Genomic DNA, 18525 nt, shown 5'->3' on the forward strand with positions numbered 1-18525 from the left:
GGTCACGGTAACTTAATTACGGTAATTTAATCTAATCTAGTACGACTATTTTAATAAAGAGCAGATTTTAGCGAGGATTTATTTTAAAAATCTTAAAAGAGCGATGCGCACCAAAACTCCCGATTTTCGTTACTTTTTCTATTATTAAAACCCTTATCTACATATATATGTAATAAATTCAAGCACAACTCTTCAATTTGCAATACCGAATAGCTTAGAAACAACTTAGTGTTGACATTTTTTTACTGTGCCGTTACTTTTTTTATGAACACAACTGTACATATGTATATATGTACATACATATTTGTGAATATGCATATGTACATACATGAATTCGACATTTGCGAAGCATAAAATTTTGCATTGCAATTTGATTAAAGCGACACCGGCCATAATGTTGATAATAATGATCAAATTTTATGTCGTCTCCTTCGATTTCATTTTTGGGCAATAATTGAAAAACGCTGCCAGCACTAGTAACTTTCCACCGTTTCGTTGCACATTGTTTTTGAGAAAATTGATGTTGGCTGACTAGTTGGTCTGATGGCTAGCAGCGCGCTTTTAGTTGATTGTTTGTTTGCATTCGTGGATGACAATTTCCAGCAGCGTTAGTCAATTAAAATACCCAGTTAATGAGTTTTCTGTCAGTATTTGATTCGGTATCGAATTTCCAATTACGATTATTGTAATTTTCTGTCTTAAATTTACCAAATAACATTACACTGCAATACCTTAATTTGATTAGACGTCGCATTTTCATTTGCTTCGTAGATTATAATAAAGAAGGACATGACACTGCATTACAAAAAGGGGAATAGCCTCGGAGAAATTAACGTACAATATTTGTTTAAATCTATGTAGTGTTATTGTTAAGTTTTGTCCTAATAATTTAGTACAGAAACCCTATCCGAAACTGACACCTGATCTTCCTTTCCACATTTCCGGATGTCGCTTTCCATATTTTCTGAACATAGGTAATTACAGAAATTCGAAATCTACCTTATGGTAACACTACCATAAACTAAATTTTTAAAAATTTTTTGTCGTTCGATTTTTTGGTAGAACCTAAAAAAAAGGTTTTTTTTCTAGGCAGGGTGCTCACATCCTTTAGTTTTCTTTACAGCTAGCAAAATAAGTTCAACAGTATTTTAAAGCTTTTAAGGTGGAAAATTCAGGAAAAATAACCCAGTTGTATAAGAAAACATTGAAACCCCTTTTTTTAGGATGTAATTTCGATCTTAAAAACACAGGAGATTTAAATTTATTCCTTTTTTTGACCGGAATGCAGTATCCAATGAAATTTTCAAATATTTTTAAACATAAATGTTGATTGTTCCTGCGTAAAGAAATACAATTTCATGGTCGGAAGAACCGAAAAACAAATTAGCAATTTTTTAAAGAAGTTTATTTTATACTGTTTTCCGATCAAACAAAGAAAATTCAAAAATGTTACTTTTGAAGGTCGTTTTTAAGGTCAAGGTAATTTTTTATCCCATAAGATTGTTAAAACGATCTGCAATATAAAAGTTTAATTTTTTTCTTTCTGACCTGAAAAAATGTGATGAACTTAAAAAAAAAAAATAAAAAGTTTTTCCGAGCTCGTGACCATGGAAATGGTTGATGGCAATTATAGCAAAAACAACCCCATATTTTTGAAATTAATTTGAATGGTCAAAGTAATTTTTTCCCCAACGAAAAAGTTGTTAATAAACTTTCCATTTCAAAAGCAATTCAGAGTACTATTATATATATATATATATAGTTTATTGGTGTTTTGGGTCCTATGTATTGGTCTATTTGGAATAAATTGTAATACAAATGGAAGAAATTGTAACAGAAATGGAAGAAATTATAGAAGGTGACAGGAAATGCTAAAAAAAAAAACAGGTGCTCTCCAAGAATGATAGAATACAAGATTGCGCCGTCCTGGGCGTTGACATTTGTGTACCACAAGTAAACAAAGAATAGAGCGAAAAGAAGAACGAGTTGAAACTGCCAAAGCAGTTCACTTTACAGCGAAAAACGTGTTTTAATTTTGCTAAATGCGAAAATATTGCATTTTTCACCTAATCTATTAGAGAACAGTTAATATTTTAGTGCACTCCATTGCTTTGCAATTGAGGCTGCTTCAGCAAACGTTTTAGTGCACTCCATTGCTTTGCAATTAAGGCTGCTGCAGAAAACCGCGGCAGCATCTCAGCGGGATTGATTGGTTAACTTGCTAATGGAGGCTGTTTGGAGCAGAAGCAAAATCATTGCGAGGAAATGCTGTTAATGTAATAATAAAGAAACATTTCGAGAACGGCTTTGCCGTGCCCTATGTACACAAAATGCAGCGATTCGTTCCAGCGCTACACTAGCATCTACGCTTCTTGCATCTTGACGGCTGTCGCAATTTAACACTCATCACCTCATTGTATTAGTTTTTACACAGTCTCCAACTCAAAAATCACTCACCAATTGCAAATTAATACAATTTAAACTGATTTTTCACATATAATTCAAATTTCTCTTTCGCTGATTTGTAAACAAAGGTTTATTGACAAGTTACCACAAGTGTCAAAATCGGCAAAACCAAAGTAGCGGTACCACTGACGGCGCCACCTTTGTTCGCTGCACCGTGGGTGCTCTCATCTGTAGGCATTTTTTTTTTTACAATCAGCTGATAGGGATTTTACTTAGGAGGCTGTACGATGCTTCCGATAACGATGACAATGTAATTTCGAATATAAATTCTCTAAATTTGCTATATTTTAGATGAGCTCTTTGTATAGTTCATGCCGTCGACTGCGTGATATGACATTTTGGGTTCTAGCTACCATCATTGAATTGGAGCGTTGCGCGTTGATGTCAATTCGAGGTGCCGCTGAACAGAAAGATATTGTGAGAAATTAAGCTCAAGGTATTGCAAACAAAATGTGCTCCCACGAAACAGTTTTGTACATTTTGTTATGGCATGATATTCTCATAGATTTGTTTCTCTGCAAAGGTTAAACCCAGATACAAATAAATTTTTGTATCATGGTTGAACCTGAAAATTGCTTTATTGTTTGAAATCTTTACAAGCTTTTGTGCAGTCTAAAAGAAATGCATTCGGGACATACGAAGAAAGAGCTAAAACATTGTCTACAATTAGCGACTACGAATCTTTGTTGTATGAAACAAAAATGGCTAACAAATGAATTATCTTAAAACTGTATCAGCGGTTTGCAGTTTGGCGACCCGTGGCCTGAATTATAGCCTTCCAACGATAAGACTGCTGACTCGACGCCCGATAGGACTTGAGCCCTTCTTTGCGTTAGGTCCAAGCACGATAAAGAAAGCGCTCAGAAAGAAAAATACCAAACTAAGGGATCTGAATTTTCGAAACACCGTGGGTCTTCATCAATCAAAGAGCTTACCTGAGGGATATTATCTAATCTACAGGCAACGCAATCCGGTCACATGATAGATTAGAATGTTGTTTGCGTCAATTACCGCGGCCAATTACCATTGCAACTGAAGCTAATTATCAGTGTGGCTTCAGGCCTGCAAAAGCCAACAGCACGTCAAATTCAGGAAAAACTCTAGACAAAAAACAATCGGCACACATTGCTTGCCGTCGACTTCAAAGCCGCTTCTGATAGAAGGAGCAAATTCAGGTTCTCCTCAAATCTATGTAGAGTGACGTTCGGGACACCCAGCGAAGTTTTATATAAGGCAACTCAGTTTATGTGACTTTTTCAGTTCCTGGTGAATGCAGATGGCATTGAAATACATGTAGTTGATGTCAACATCAGAGCCGATACCGCAGCATTCTACAATTTGGAAAAAAGATGCAAAAATATCGATATAGCGATAAACGAAGAAAAGATACTTGGGGTTGTTGGGGTTGGTTGTTTGTCGTAAACGCCTCAGAAATATATTAAGGGAGTTCGCAAAGTACCATCAAAGTCATATTATGATTTTTTGTAGTGCTAAAAAAATAGTTGGTTGACGTTCCAAGTTCTCTAAACATTTATTTAAGCTTTTAAAGTTTACGACATACAACAATACGACACTTACGACACCGTTATGAATCGCTCAAATGTATGTATATTGGGAGAAATGTCGCTATTGGAAGTTATATATCTTCGAAGTATTATTATTATTTTTATTAAGGGCCATAAACACCGCGGCCGAAGGCGTTTAATGTAGCCTAGCGCCTCCGATGTGTAGCATCACCTTAGCGATCTAATCTGCGCCAGGAACAGACGTTTGTTTCAGAAAGTCGTATACGAACTAAGGTGATAAGGAAGAAAACGGTGTCTTGCGTAGTACCCAGTAGAGTTTTGAGGTCTTCTTTACCGGAATTAAGTAGTTTTTTAAATAGTAAAAGACCGTCTATCAAGGATCCAGCGTTAATATTATCAATATTGTTAAGTCTGAAAGTTAAGCAAGGAATAATTCTTGCCAATAGGTCCTACTTTGGTGGTGTAAATAACTGGCGTAACTTCACATATGAGGGAGGCAATTGGCGTGGTTCGCTGTTACTGACCCAGTCCGAAAAATGGCTGTACATAGTGGCAAATAAAAAAGAGGTATAAGTTAAGGTAAGCAAAAATCACAAGAAGTATGTCCACCTCTAATACCTTATCTATTTTTCTCCATCAATTGTGCCTGTTTGTTGTGTACCTGCATTGAAAGTGTACTTGAACAGAAAAAATCGCGTATGGCTAAACGTTTGCCCTTTCCGTTATACTAAGTCGAATTAAGCTTAGTTTTTAGTATACATATATATGAATGTAGCTTTATGATTATTGTATTGTTTCAATCGGGGTTACTACATGTGAAATAGTACAATTTTTACTATTCAACTATTTAAACTGAACTTCGCAAATTTTCGCATTCGTTTCCCAGCCGCGTAATCGCCGCATAAAATGTTGCGCTGAAGTAAATTTTTTTTTATTATTATTCTCTCGCAGATTAACGGCATTTACTGCAAATAAAATTCACAGCAGGATTAAATGTTATATCTGGCAATTGAAGTATGTTTCCCGTTAAGACAAACAATTTTCCGTTCCTTATTCGCCTCCATTTCTACATATTTATGTACATACCCGTATGATCAAATAAATTTTTATTGTATCACCTTTTTCGGTTAAATTCAAACACCCACACTTATTGCTGCGGTAATCTTCTGTTATTCATTGCCCACTGATATGAACACATATGTACATATTTTCTTCCCAACAGCACCGGCACACCACGCACCCACAGTGCCACAGCAGGCTCAGGCAAGATCGTTTACACTTTTGGCAATCCAACGCTTATCGGTGCCGCAAAATGGGCATCCACGCAGCAAAAGAAAATCCAAGTTAAACAATTGCTATGCCACAACGGTAAGACACTCGATGAGCCCAAATCCAATTACATGTATGACTGTCTGCGCGAAAGGTGTGATATCGCAGCTGATCGCATTTTTCACATCGGCAAAGAGCTGTGTAAAAAGGTGTTTGGCACAAATGCGGACGATTACGAGCTGAGTCAAGTGGACGAACATTCACAGGTGGGTGGTAGAGTTAAGGAGAGTAGGCGTATATGTATGTATGTAGTTGTAATTATGAAAATTCATTGCTGCCATTTGGGACCTCAGATTGGTTTTCTTTTAATTTCTTTATAACACAACATGCACTATGCCATTATAGTATGTATACATATTAGGGTGGTCCAAAAATACATGTAAAAAAAATAAAGTCGGAATTTTTATCCTCTCACCCCCTAGGATTGTTCTATATCGAAAAAAAGTTCACCCCTNCAAAAAAATAAAGTCGGAATTTGTATCCTCTCACCCCCTAGGATTGTTCTATATCGAAAAAAAGTTCACCCCTATTTTCTTATTTTGAAATCAAAAAATATTTAGAGGTCGCTCAAAGCGCTCAAAGTTTTCCTTGTATTTTGTATGAGAAAAAAGAACTTTTCGTGGAAATGGTATGGAATTATTGAAAATCAAAATTTTTCGATCGGAAGACCGTGTTTCTCTTCAACAGATTCCCAATAATAAAACCCAATTATTTTTTTAACAATTTTCTCTTAGTAACTATAGTTTATAGGACCGCCAAAACCCCTAGAAAATGCCAGAAAATGCAATGAGGGGGATAAATAAAAAATCTTCATTATTAAAAAATGGTTAAATAAATAATTGGATATTGTTATTGGAAGTTTCCTGAAGAGAACCAGACTTTTCCGATCGAAAAATATAGATTTTCAAGAACTCGATACCATTTCCAGGAAAAGTTATTTTTTTCCCATACAAAATACATGGAAAAGTTTGAGTGATTTGAGCGACCTCGAAATACTTTTTGATTTCAAAATAAAATAAAAGGGGTATATTTTGTTCGATATAGAACAATCCTAGGGGGTGAGACCACTAAAATTCGGACTTTACTTATTTTGGACCACCCTAATACATATAAATACGAGTACATACCCGTATTTCCTAATCATACATATGTATGTATACTTTTTGTACCGCNCAAAATTCGGACTTTACTTATTTTGGACCACCCTAATACATATAAATACGAGTTCATACCCGTATTTCCTAATCATACATATGTATGTATACTTTTTGTACCGCTATAGGAATTGACAAAAACAATTGGCACCATTTGCTGTGATCATGAAGGCCCATTAGACCCTTCTTCCACCATGTTAGCCGGCACAGATGAAGCACGTTGCCTAACGGTGCGTTTGAATTTCTCTAAAGCCAAGTCGGTGGCAGTTTTCCCCGGACAAATTGCAATCGTGAGTGGTAAAAATCCTAAAGGTGATACTTTCATTGTGGACGAAGTATTGGCTGAGCGGCAACTAAGTCCACCTACACCACCGAAACTTACAGATCCATTAAGTTTTGTCGTCGTTGCCGGCCCATATACGCACGATGATGATCTTGTATATGAACCATTGCATGATTTGATTGCATACTTAAAGGAACACAAGCCGGATGTTTTGGTATTGACTGGACCTTTTTTGGATGCGGAGCATAAGCTGATTAGTGAAAATGTGACACTGGCCGAATCGTTTGAGTCGTTCTTTGAAAAAATGATCGCAAGCATTGTGGATGCTATTGGGTTAGTAATGATTGTCTACACAGATTTTCTAAACTAAATTTTTTATTTATTTTTTTTTCATTTACATATACACATATCGTCGTTTAAAGTACAAAACCGCGTATCGTCGTTCTGCAAATCCGCGTAACTGACATTTTTGCCAAAAATTGGCTTACGCAAGCTCTTGGCTTAATTCTTATCCATTCGTGCTGAAATGTATTAGCCAAAAATGCGATTGCTTTATAAAAAAGAGAACAATTTGGAAATATGAGTGTTTTTACTCTCTTGAAAATAATTTCTACAACCTCACATAAGCGGTTTTGCATTTTGTTGATACGCGGTTTGTACTTTAAACGGCGATATGTATGTTCTAGTACAGTCGAATTAGGATCGAAATTTGACGATCTTTTGCATGGTGTTTCATTCTTTTAGAATACTGAAAGGCCAGCCGTACAAAATGTTAAGCAGGATTTTCGGAACTCAGGGTGTTGTGGCATCACCACCATCTTGAAAATAAGGATGGTCTGCGACTTTTCTTCCGCAGGGAAATAGTTATTTCAGGACCTTAACCGATTAGGACAATCTTTATTATTTATGCGCGGCAGTCAAACCCCCAACGGAGTAATGCTCCATATCAACACAGAGGGTTAAAGTTTCCTTCTTAAGGGAAAATTCTATTATCTTTCATCAGAAATGTATTTACTCTTCTCCCTTAAATCACAGATTCTTACTATTTAAATTTACTGCTTAACATTTTTGTGGAATATTCTAACTGCCACATTTTCAAAACCGGGTCAGAAATGCCTGTTGCATTGGAAGTACTGTCCTCCGCAGACAAGAATTAAGTATGAAGTCGATTAATAGATAAATACATATCGTCGTTTAAAGTACAAAACCACGTTTCAACAAAATGCAAAGCCGCGTATCAAGATAATGCAAAACCGCGTATGTGAGGTTGCATATGTTATGCTCTAGAGAGTAAAAACGCTCATATTTCAAAATAATTCTCTGGCTAGTATATTTCAAGACGAATGCATAAGGATTGAGTCGCGAGCTTGTGTGAGAAAATCGAATTTTTGGCAGCAAATGTCAGTTACGCGGTTTTGCAGGTTTTTCATAACAAAATTTTTTCGTTACTTTTTTATAAAAATATATTCTAAAATACAATCCATTTAAATATAAGTGTCAACCTTTATCTAAAAATATGCAAATTTTTCAAACTCTTTTCTCAGAATTTTTAAAAATTTGTTTGTAAGCAGTTTTTTAGCCCATTCAATTTTAGTATAATGATGTGCTGATTTGAAGTTGCTACATAATCCCGTTGATTTTTGAAAAAAAAAATGCTGTATGGGCTATAAAACTTTTATACAAATATGTAGTCAAAAATTCTGGCAACGGATTCGCTGAAAATGAGCATATTTNACTACATATCGTCGTTTAAAGTACAAAACCACGTTTCAACAAAATGCAAAGCCGCGTATCAAGATAATGCAAAACCGCGTATGTGAGGTTGCATATGTTATGCTCTAGAGAGTAAAAACGCTCATATTTCAAAATAATTCTCTGGCTAGTATATTTCAAGACGAATGCATAAGGATTGAGTCGCGAGCTTGTGTGAGAAAATCGAATTTTTGGCAGCAAATGTCAGTTACGCGGTTTTGCAGGTTTTTCATAACAAAATTTTTTCGTTACTTTTTTATAAAAATATAGTGCATTCTAAAATACAATCCATTTAAATATAAGTGTCAACCTTTATCTAAAAATATGCAAATTTTTCAAACTCTTTTCTCAGAATTTTTAAAAATTTGTTTGTAAGCAGTTTTTTAGCCCATTCAATTTTAGTATAATGATGTGCTGATTTGAAGTTGCTACATAATCCCGTTGATTTTTGAAAAAAAAAATGCTGTATGGGCTATAAAACTTTTATACAAATATGTAGTCAAAAATTCTGGCAACGGATTCGCTGAAAATGAGCATATTTTTCTAAATTGAAGCTTATATTTAAATGGTTTATATTATAGAAGTAATTAATTTTAATAAAAAGTCAACGAACATTCCTTTATGCAAACTTGGGAATCTTTTCCATTTATTGACACAATTGACCACAACGCAAAAAATCGTCAGATGTTTATAATTCGTTTTCTATAATTTAACATGAGTTCCGTTTTTTATGAATTTTAATTTAATATTTAGCTTTTTACATATATGTATGTATGTAAATCTTAAATCTAAATTACATATTGTTTTAACAGCACCTCAACAACAATTTTAATTGTCACTTCGCATAAGGACGCTAATGCTGATCCTGTATATCCCACGATGTCGATCCCTCTGCGAAAGACTTATCAAAATGTGCATTTCTTACCAGACCCATCGATGATCGATTTAAATGGCATTGTTATAGGAATGACATCAACGGATATCATGCAGCATATAATTTCAAATGAGTTGGCGTTGTAGGTTAAATTAATTTAATTTTGAATATATGTAACTCGATTTGCAGCTTAATGGCCGTATTTATATTTCAGCAATGCCGGCGATAAAGTAAAACGCGTCGTCAACCATCTTTTCAATCAAGGATCTTTCTATCCTCTTCACCCACCAGCATGCGATGAGATAAGCTTCGACAGCTTCTTAGCAGCCAGATATGCGAAAATCGAACAAATTCCAAATATACTTTTACTGCCGAGTGACCAAAAGTGTTTCATCAGGGTAAATATCAGATATGGCTGATAAAAAATTAATGCAAACTTATGTTATAAAAAAAAACGAATTACAGGTGGTGAACGGTTGTTTGGCTATAAACCCAGGACGTCTGGCCGATAGCACTGGTGGCACATTTGCAAGATTTATCATTACACCGCCAGCTTCTAAGGACGATACAAATATATGTAACTTTGTTGCCTGCCAAATACGCAAAGTTTAGACTGTTATTTTTGTCTATAAGTATGAATATTTAAATGTTCAATTTTTATAAGTGAAACTGCAATTTTGCATGTTCAGCATTTAATTTGTTGTAATACAAAACAGCATTTGCATGAAAAATGTTACAAATAAATTATACACATTTATCATTAACGCTTCTTCTTATATACTTATATAATATAATTTAACAGCTAATTTAATTCCCAAAGGCACTTGGAAAGTGTATCTTCTCTTCGTCCACGATTTCTTCCAGAATATCATCGATTTCGGTGTCGGGATAACGATCCACCCACGACTTAATGTAACCTTCGTGTGTGGCTTCATATGTATTCAAATTCACCTTTTCACTCTTCACATCGGTGTTGGCCTGTACCAATATTATGCGTGGCTTTTTATGTGCCAGACAAATGTCGCGCCATTTAGCCCACGGGTGTGAACCGCCTTCACTCACCTCTGAGTAGTGTTCGTACATTTCAGTTGCCGCTGCTATATCAGCAGTTGATTTGTAAACTTGTAGCTTTTTTAGGAATTCTTCAATGGCCTTCTTGCCCACAGTCTGTATTTTTGTGCGATCCACTGTTAAGCGCAAATTTTTGCCTTCCTCAGTTTCCTCGACGGTGACAAATCCTTCACCCGCTTCTAAAAGCACCCTCATGATGACAAAGCGAGCACGAGAATGCGCTTGCATCCATTGTTTGGATTGAGGATTGTACATTTCCAAGGCAACGCCCATACCGTTCCAAATCAAACTCAACCAATTGATATAGACTATTTTTTCTTGCTCAACAGGATCTTTAAAACCGAAAATTTCTAAAATATCTGGTCTTAACGAAAGGAACAAGCCGACCGCTTCAGCACGGCATTCCTCATAGGAAGAGCCAATAGCACCGAATTTCGTGTCGTAAGTTTCACCTGGTAAATACCAAGATTCAATTGGTTTGCCAGTTATAAGATTTTTCGTGTTTTCTTTGTCAAAATTGAATTTGCCATTTTCATCTATGCGGAAGAGTTTGCCACTTCCATGACCGAGCAGCTCGTGCAGACCTACTTGCACCTATTTAAATACACATGTACATAATATATTTTTTATTAATATGAAAAGGATCCACATATTTACCTCGAAAGATTTCACTTTGTATTCCTTCATCAGCTCTTGATCCTCATCGGTGAGGAATGGAATGGGATCTTTGCGGTTTATGTTTGCTAAGACGTTGCCGAGTGAAACGTTTTTAAACCCCTCATCCTGACGGATCTCGTCATCTTGAAATTGAAAAGAAAAACAATTATTATTCACATACATATGTATATAAATTCAAAAATATCCCAGAAGGAAAATGAAACTGTATTACCTTTTTCTACCAAGAAAAGATTAACAACTAAGGTTCTACGAAAATATGCATCGCAACGTAAGCGAGAGGATGATGTGTAGCTTTGAAGCCACAAACAAAACAAAAAGTTTGAAAACTAACTCATGTATGTTTTTTGTTCACGTTATCTCAACAGCTGCTGTAGCCGAACGGATGCGTGCTCGACTGCCGTGTAGTTGGTCGGGTTCAAAACCTGTGGCACGGTTAGTTATTAATCTTTTCTTGGTAGAAAAAGGTAATTTCCCACTGGGATATCCATACGCATGCATATATATGAAGATGATATACGCAAGCAAATGCATATGTAGTATAGTGATCTGATTTTAAGGAAATCATTGAGCTTTTTTCGTTTTTTTTTGACAACCAGCGAATTATTTCGTAAATTCAAGTATTACGTAACCAACCAATTNGTTAATCTTTTCTTGGTAGAAAAAGGTAATTTCCCACTGGGATATCCATACGCATGCATATATATGAAATTGATATACGCAAGCAAATGCATATGTAGTATAGTGATCTGATTTTAAGGAAATCATTGAGCTTTTTTCGTTTTTTTTTCACAACCAGCGAATTATTTCGTAAATTCAAGTATTACGTAACCAACCAATTTCTAAAAAAATTATTAGATTCTAATTCGAATATGAATATCCAATGTACGTTAAATTATTTAGACTATAAATTCCTTATTTCTGGACATGATAATTGCCATGAATAAAATTTTAGAAGCATTAACAGATAAAAGAAACGGCACAGCCCCACAAAAACAATGTCATGTACTTTTAACAGGAATGCCCTACCTCCATGTGTTTTGGTGCCCTGAACACGAATCTGTAGTCCGGACGGATATTATGCCAAAGGCACGTTTTTGAAGGTTAGAAAAAAATCCGTACATAATGAAGCAAAACGAACTTCAGAATCGGTTTCAGCGCATCAAAATACATATAGAAAGGATAGTCTGATCCCCGAACCCAGCCACTTGTTTTGTAGGTGTGTGCAGTGTACAAAAATAAACTATATTGTACGTTACTATTTCGTTTCGTTTATTACTTCAACAGTACGAAAACAAAACGGCTGAGTTCACTTTACGATAGTACACTACAGTAGTTTAGTAGTTACAGACGAAACAACAAACGAAATGAATCGTGCAGAGAAAAATATGTTTGCATGTAGTACATGTTTTTCAATTGAATTGGATATGAAAATTAACAGGAAATATATTTTTCACGTAATTGAAACGTTTGCATAGATATAAAACGTACCCTATGGTACAATTGTCACNACGAAAACAAAACGGCTGAGTTCACTTTACGATAGTACACTACAGTAGTTTAGTAGTTACAGACAAAACAACAAACGAANAAAACAAAACGGCTGAGTTCACTTTACGATAGTACACTACAGTAGTTTAGTAGTTACAGACGAAACAACAAACGAAATGAATCGTGCAGAGAAAAATATGTTTGCATGTAGTACATGTTTTTTAATTGAATTGGATATGAAAATTAACAGGAAATATATTTTTCACGTAATTGGAACGTTTGCATAGATATAAAACGTACCCTATGGTACAATTGTCACAAACGAAAAGCAAACGTTTCTCGTTGGGGAAAATGACAGTGAATCTTACAATTTGTTTCTGACTATGTACAAAACTGTACAAAACTACAAATGATATGATGGTCGATGAGCAAATGGGAATTGTTTTGTACAGTTTATTTTCGTACCCTGGGTGTGTGGCTTATTCAGCTGACCTTTAGCCACGCAAATAAAGCTTTTTAATGCACTGAACATGAATCTGAAGTTCGTTGTGCTTCTTCACGTCAGGATTTTGTTCTAATCCAAAAAACGTGGCTGTCGCATAATATTTGCTATGTTTTTTGGGGTTAAGAAAAAATCTTGAAGTGATGGAGCAAAACGAACTTCCGATTCGTATTCAGGGCACCAAAACACATTGCAGTAGAAAGTATACGACACTTTTTTTGTCGGGCTTTGTTATGAAAGCATAGGAGGGGGAGGGGGTAAGAACTTTCCTTACAATTAGTAGGGAGTTGTTAAAAATGACTGATACTCTGCTTACGTAATACTTGATTGGCCTCTATCTATGTAGTTAAGTCATTCAAATTCAAAAAAATCTTGCATTTAAAACTTGCAAAAGTCTTTTTAGTACAATGAAAGAAAACTTTGATGTAAATCTTTGAAGTTAACATTTTTCATTCCAAAAAGGAAAAAAATAATATTGAAAAACATAAAATTAAATTGATTTTATTAATCTTTACATATAAATAAGTGATATTTTCATATACTTTTTTAATTTATAAAATACTTTAAATCTATTTTTATGCACATGGTATAAGATAGCACGCAGAGCTACTTACAATTTGGAATGTTGATTCCAGCCGGTACTCCACTGCCAGCAAAAGTCAACACATCAAGGGATGTAAAATCAGGCTTCAAATAAGTGTCTTTTTCATAGGCCTCCGTCCAAGGTAAATATTCCAGCAACTTTTCAGCCCGTGCCACCAATTCGGCAAATTTAGCAGAACTTTCCTTATTGACCATAGCAACAAAGCCCTCGAATTCTGCGCGTCCGCCTGCTGGATCACGATATGTTTCGATGAAGCCAATGTAAGTTTCGATGACTGGGCCTTTATCCTTAATCCACCACCTACAATAGACAATTTCGTACATGATTTTTTATTTAAAATAAATAACACAGTTTAACTCAGTTCGCTGGCCTACCTTGAACCATCCTTATGATCAGCTAGTGAACCCTCTTGGAAAGATTTTATATAATGCTCAATCATTTTTTGCTCATTTTCGTTAGCCGCATACTTTTTGGCTTTTTCTAAATTTTTATTTACACGCTGCAGCAACTTTTGATAGTCACCGCGTGTCACACGAAAACTATTGCCATTATAGCTTTCCAAGGGCAAGGTAATACCATCCTTATTCGAAGATTCTACTGAGCCCAGCTTAATGTCATAGATCGTTTGACCATTTTCCTGCAACTTAAATGTACGGCACATGTAAGGCTCTATACGCTTAGATGTTAACCACTCATTGACAATATCAGCATCTTCCTTTGTACAATTATCTGACCAGTAAGTGGTTATGCCATTTGGAGCGAATCCTAAGACCTCATTACGCGGCTTTAATGAATAGATAAGTGGAGCGGCTTTCTCGTACGCAGCTGGTACATGTTTATCATTCGAGTAAGCTGATGACAATTTAACAATCTCTTCGAACTTTTTCTCATCCAAATTCGGAATGATTTTGCTGTCACCCATACCTTTATAGTTACCGGCATTGGCGAAAATTCCACAAGCGTAAACTAAGAAAGCCTGGAAGCAAAAGTAAATATTTAGTACTTATGTAAGTGATAAATGATTAAGAAAATATATAAACAGTACTAGTCGAATACAAGTTTTCAACTACTGTATTTATCAAACCCGGCTATATATACTGTACTCAAAGCTTACCGTAAACTCATCCTCGCTAATATCCTTAGCCAAAGCTTTTGTTTTCAACTCTTGCAATGGCTCAGCAACGAAAATTCGATGTAGTAGTGAGAATATCAATGGCGCTTCCGGACTGGATTGTATCAGAGCGATAAGGCCACCATCCCATGAAGCTCTACTAAAGTAGTGGGCGTAGAGTTTTTCTTTTTCAGTTAGACTCGAGAAAGCACTTTTGCATTCCAAGTCAGCAATTGGTTGGGAGTTGGGCAAAACAAAATGGGCAGTGTTGGCAGAAGACATGGTACGTATAACTAAACTGGTGAAACTGAAATTTGAAAAAAATCAAATATCTAAATTAATTACATACATATTTACTGAAGTTTGCATACGCAAGTGGGAGGCATTGATTTATACCTTAAATTAATTTTTTTTGTACTATGGGCAAAATTTTGTGTCAACCGTAAATTACTAAAATTTCGAAGGATTCCTGAATTTCTTGCATTTCCAAATTTGATGCTATTGGTGGGTAACTCTGTACAGATCAAACGGATTTTCTTATGGGACAATAAACTTCTTCTTAAGCTAAGCATTTTGATCTGATCTGTTTAGTTATTTCGCTTTAAACACTGGAAAAAATTAGTGGGTTAAAACCGTGACAGTAAATTTATTAGTAGGTGGCAATCAGAAAATAAGAAGCAGGTACTTACATTTGTACTCTTCTTAGAAAAGTATGTAACTACTAAATAGGGTTTGTAGAAGTTTTTGAAGAGCATGAACTGAAATAGTTAAAAAAGCTTGCATTAGCAATTTTTTATGTATCATGAAATTTGACTTATGTATGCAAGGAAACAATGAATATTAATCTAGCTTTAAATAAACAAGTAATATTTGAACAAAAACACAACCGACTGCAATGCTCATATAAAAAATCAGGAGTACCATAAGTTCATTCATGATCCAATGATCGGAACTTAATAAAATTCGTACGGGTTTGCCCTTGAAGTACGTGTGCCACCATTCCGATAAAAAAAGAAACAATTTACGTGGTCCAAAGTGATCCGGTATCATACATAAAAAAGCATTTACATATAACCTTCACATTTGAGTTCGGTTGAAAACCGAAACGTTTTCAGTTCATAAAAAAATAAAAAAAAATAAAGTAAAAAATCGCCAAATGAAATGTTTGCAGTCAAGGCATCGGCCAGCTCTCCTAACTACGTCCAGGCTGTTTTATTTTGAAAATGAGACATCTGACTATTTGGCCAGAGTGAGCTCAGACCAGGTACTCGTCGGTCCGCAACCAGTTTCAGCACTCTCACCTCCTGCTATCGAAGCCGTAGTCAGAATATGAATAGATGAATATTTCGCTTTGCAATGTCTGCGAGGCTTCGAGAAGCTGCAAGTTAGCGAAACTTAGGATGAGATGGCGGAAAACTTTTTGTGCCCTGCCTTTGCAAGGATTATTTGAGGTTTTTGGCAGCGATGTTTTGAGAGACGAACAACTGGACCCGTTTACACCCACCAATCTGATTCGATATATTCGTATATCAAGTAGATTTAAAACAAAATAAAAGGAACGCGAAACCAGTACAATGGGTGGCATGCAGCCGGAGTTCTGTTTTCTGCATGCGTTGTTTGGATATTTAGTTCCGACAAACAAAAAAAAAACATCTGTCCAGGAATAGTCCACAATTTGCCAAAGAAACTCCTATGACCTCCCAGTCCGGGGAGATGACCTCGAGGATACCCTGTCTAGCCTATTTGTCAGTCCTGTAGCTTCCAGTGATATCACCCAGATCAACTTGATTTGGAAATACTCCGAAACGATTTAGAAAGAGGTCAGGCATTCCTTCAACCACTTTCTATCGTACCATGAGCGATCTTAGCTCTCCGATTGGCGGTTGACTATCATAATCGGTAAAATACTGGTACTTCGCCAATCTGCTACCTCATTTATATCGGCCACCACTGCGTGAAAGACTCTGCAAAAATCCGGCAGCCTGAACATGAGATTTCCTCTACACCTCCTCAAAGTTTGCCATCCAGCCCCTACCCATCCGTGAAGATATTAATTGGACCTCACTCCGGGGCTGCCCTTCTCCCATTCACCCCATGGAGGGATGTGTGTAGAGAATGATCCGATCGTAACCAGCCTCGAAACGCTCCGATCCATTTATTAAGGTAAGAAGTCGAAGTTTTTAAGAATTTCCGAGTGCTCGTACGCCATGTTGAAAGATTAACCAGAGCTTTCTCACTTGTTGGAACTTGCGAACATACAACTTGTTGGATTAAGGTAACTGACCTGAGATCCTAATGTGCCATCAATGGTACAATAATAATAATAATAATAATAGATTGGCGCTTACACATATGTTAGTGTTTGGCCGAGCTTCTCCTCCGATTTGTGGCGTGCGCCTTGATGTTGTCACACAAAGAGGAGGGACCTACAGTTTAACGCCGACTCCGAACGGCGATTGTATTTTTATGAGAAGCTGTTTTTCATGGCAGAAATACACTCGGGGGTTTGCCATTGCCTGCCTCAATGGTACAAGCGTTGCTATTTATATTTCTGTCCTAACAATGGAAAAATTAACATCGGGGTCCGAAAATAATAGTTATTTTCAAACTTCAATTCAAAAAGTCAGTCGGGAAGAATTGGTCTTTTTAACATTTATACATAGCAATGTGATGCTTGTTAGCCAAGGAATGTTAATCCTTTATGATTTAATTTTTTTTTTACTTTTTTCAAAAAAGGCAGCAATTAACCATTATTTTTTGGCAGTCAAAAGTAAAAGTTAAAACTTTACTTTTATTTTTTCGGTCAAATATAAAAGTTAAAATTTGATTTTTATTTTCTCGGTCAAAAATAAAAGTTAAAAATTGACTTGTCAATGTTATTGTGGCTTATTAACATTTTATTTTAATATTTTTATTGAGCTTTGTACCACGATTATTTTACTGGGAAAAATGGAAAAAGCAACAAAGTCTAAGCGGTAGAAGGTATAGCAGCTATTTCGGAGATCACCACATCTCCTCGTCAGACTTCTTTTTTCTAGACCTCAGCAGGGATCGAACCCGCGTCATCGATGTGCAAAGCCAGAAGCGTTAACCACTGAGCGATGCACACCCTGTAAACAAGTGTTGCTGATTCATTTTCCTTATTCAACCTACTGCTATCAAATGCAGCTGATTTACCGCTATTTAAACTTGGCTGCTATAACTTCTACCGCTTAGACTTTGTTGCTTTTTCCGTGGTACAAAGCTCAATAAAAATATTAAAGTTAAAAATTTACTTTTTTCGGTCTAATATTAAAGTTAAAATTTGACTTTTATTTTTTGCGGTCCATTTATAAGCGTTAAATCTTACTTTTATTTTTTGCAGTGAAAATAGCATGTTCAGAATATAATGTGTTTTAATAAAAAATGCACATCCTCTCAATTGCAATTTTCTATCTTTTGTATGTAAATATATTGAGTTTCTTTAATTTAAGCTGCTGGAGCTGACGGCCTGCCAGCCGAGCTATTCAAGTACGGCGGCGAGGAGCTGATGAGGTGCATGCATCAGCTCGTATGCAGAATATGGTCAGATGAACGCATGCCCGACGACTGGAATTTAAGTGTGCTCTGCCCAATCCACAAGAAAGGCGACCCCGCCATACGCGCCAACTACCGCGGAATTAGCCTTCTAAGCATAGGTTACAAGGT

The 18525-nt window shown here is 35.9% G+C and overlaps 2 protein-coding genes across 4 annotated transcripts in view; one reads left to right on the forward strand and one right to left on the reverse strand.

Moving 5' to 3' along the window:
- PolA2 (DNA polymerase alpha subunit B) overlaps positions 1–10148 on the forward strand; it is a 38422-nt gene extending 28274 nt beyond the window's left edge. Inside the window, exons 4-8 of the mRNA XM_017622091.1 lie at positions 5215–5527; positions 6604–7091; positions 9323–9526; positions 9599–9782; positions 9850–10148. Coding sequence (XP_017477580.1) covers positions 5215–5527; positions 6604–7091; positions 9323–9526; positions 9599–9782; positions 9850–9996 — 1336 coding nt within the window. The 3' untranslated portion in view covers positions 9997–10148. The remainder of the gene's footprint in view (positions 1–5214; positions 5528–6603; positions 7092–9322; positions 9527–9598; positions 9783–9849) is intronic.
- DppIII (dipeptidyl peptidase 3) overlaps positions 10045–18525 on the reverse strand; it is a 29644-nt gene continuing 21163 nt past the window's right edge. The window contains exons 2-8 of one of the 3 annotated variants that reach the window (XM_017622088.1): positions 15528–15596; positions 15235–15446; positions 14842–15145; positions 14102–14703; positions 13738–14027; positions 11113–11255; positions 10045–11049 (exon numbers count right to left, since the gene is read on the reverse strand). In XM_017622088.1, coding sequence (XP_017477577.1) covers positions 10192–11049; positions 11113–11255; positions 13738–14027; positions 14102–14703; positions 14842–15145; positions 15235–15410 — 2373 coding nt within the window. In that variant the 5' untranslated portion in view covers positions 15411–15446; positions 15528–15596 and the 3' untranslated portion in view covers positions 10045–10191. The remainder of the gene's footprint in view (positions 11050–11112; positions 11256–13737; positions 14028–14101; positions 14704–14841; positions 15146–15234; positions 15447–15527; positions 15597–18525) is intronic. The other 2 variants (XM_017622090.1, XM_017622089.1) reach the window with 2 other exon arrangements.

This window comes from Rhagoletis zephyria, unplaced genomic scaffold (genome assembly GCF_001687245.7).
Source record: "Rhagoletis zephyria isolate East Lansing unplaced genomic scaffold, Rhagoletis_zephyria_1.1 Rzeph_scaffold_02697, whole genome shotgun sequence".
NCBI lineage: Eukaryota > Metazoa > Arthropoda > Insecta > Diptera > Tephritidae > Rhagoletis > Rhagoletis zephyria.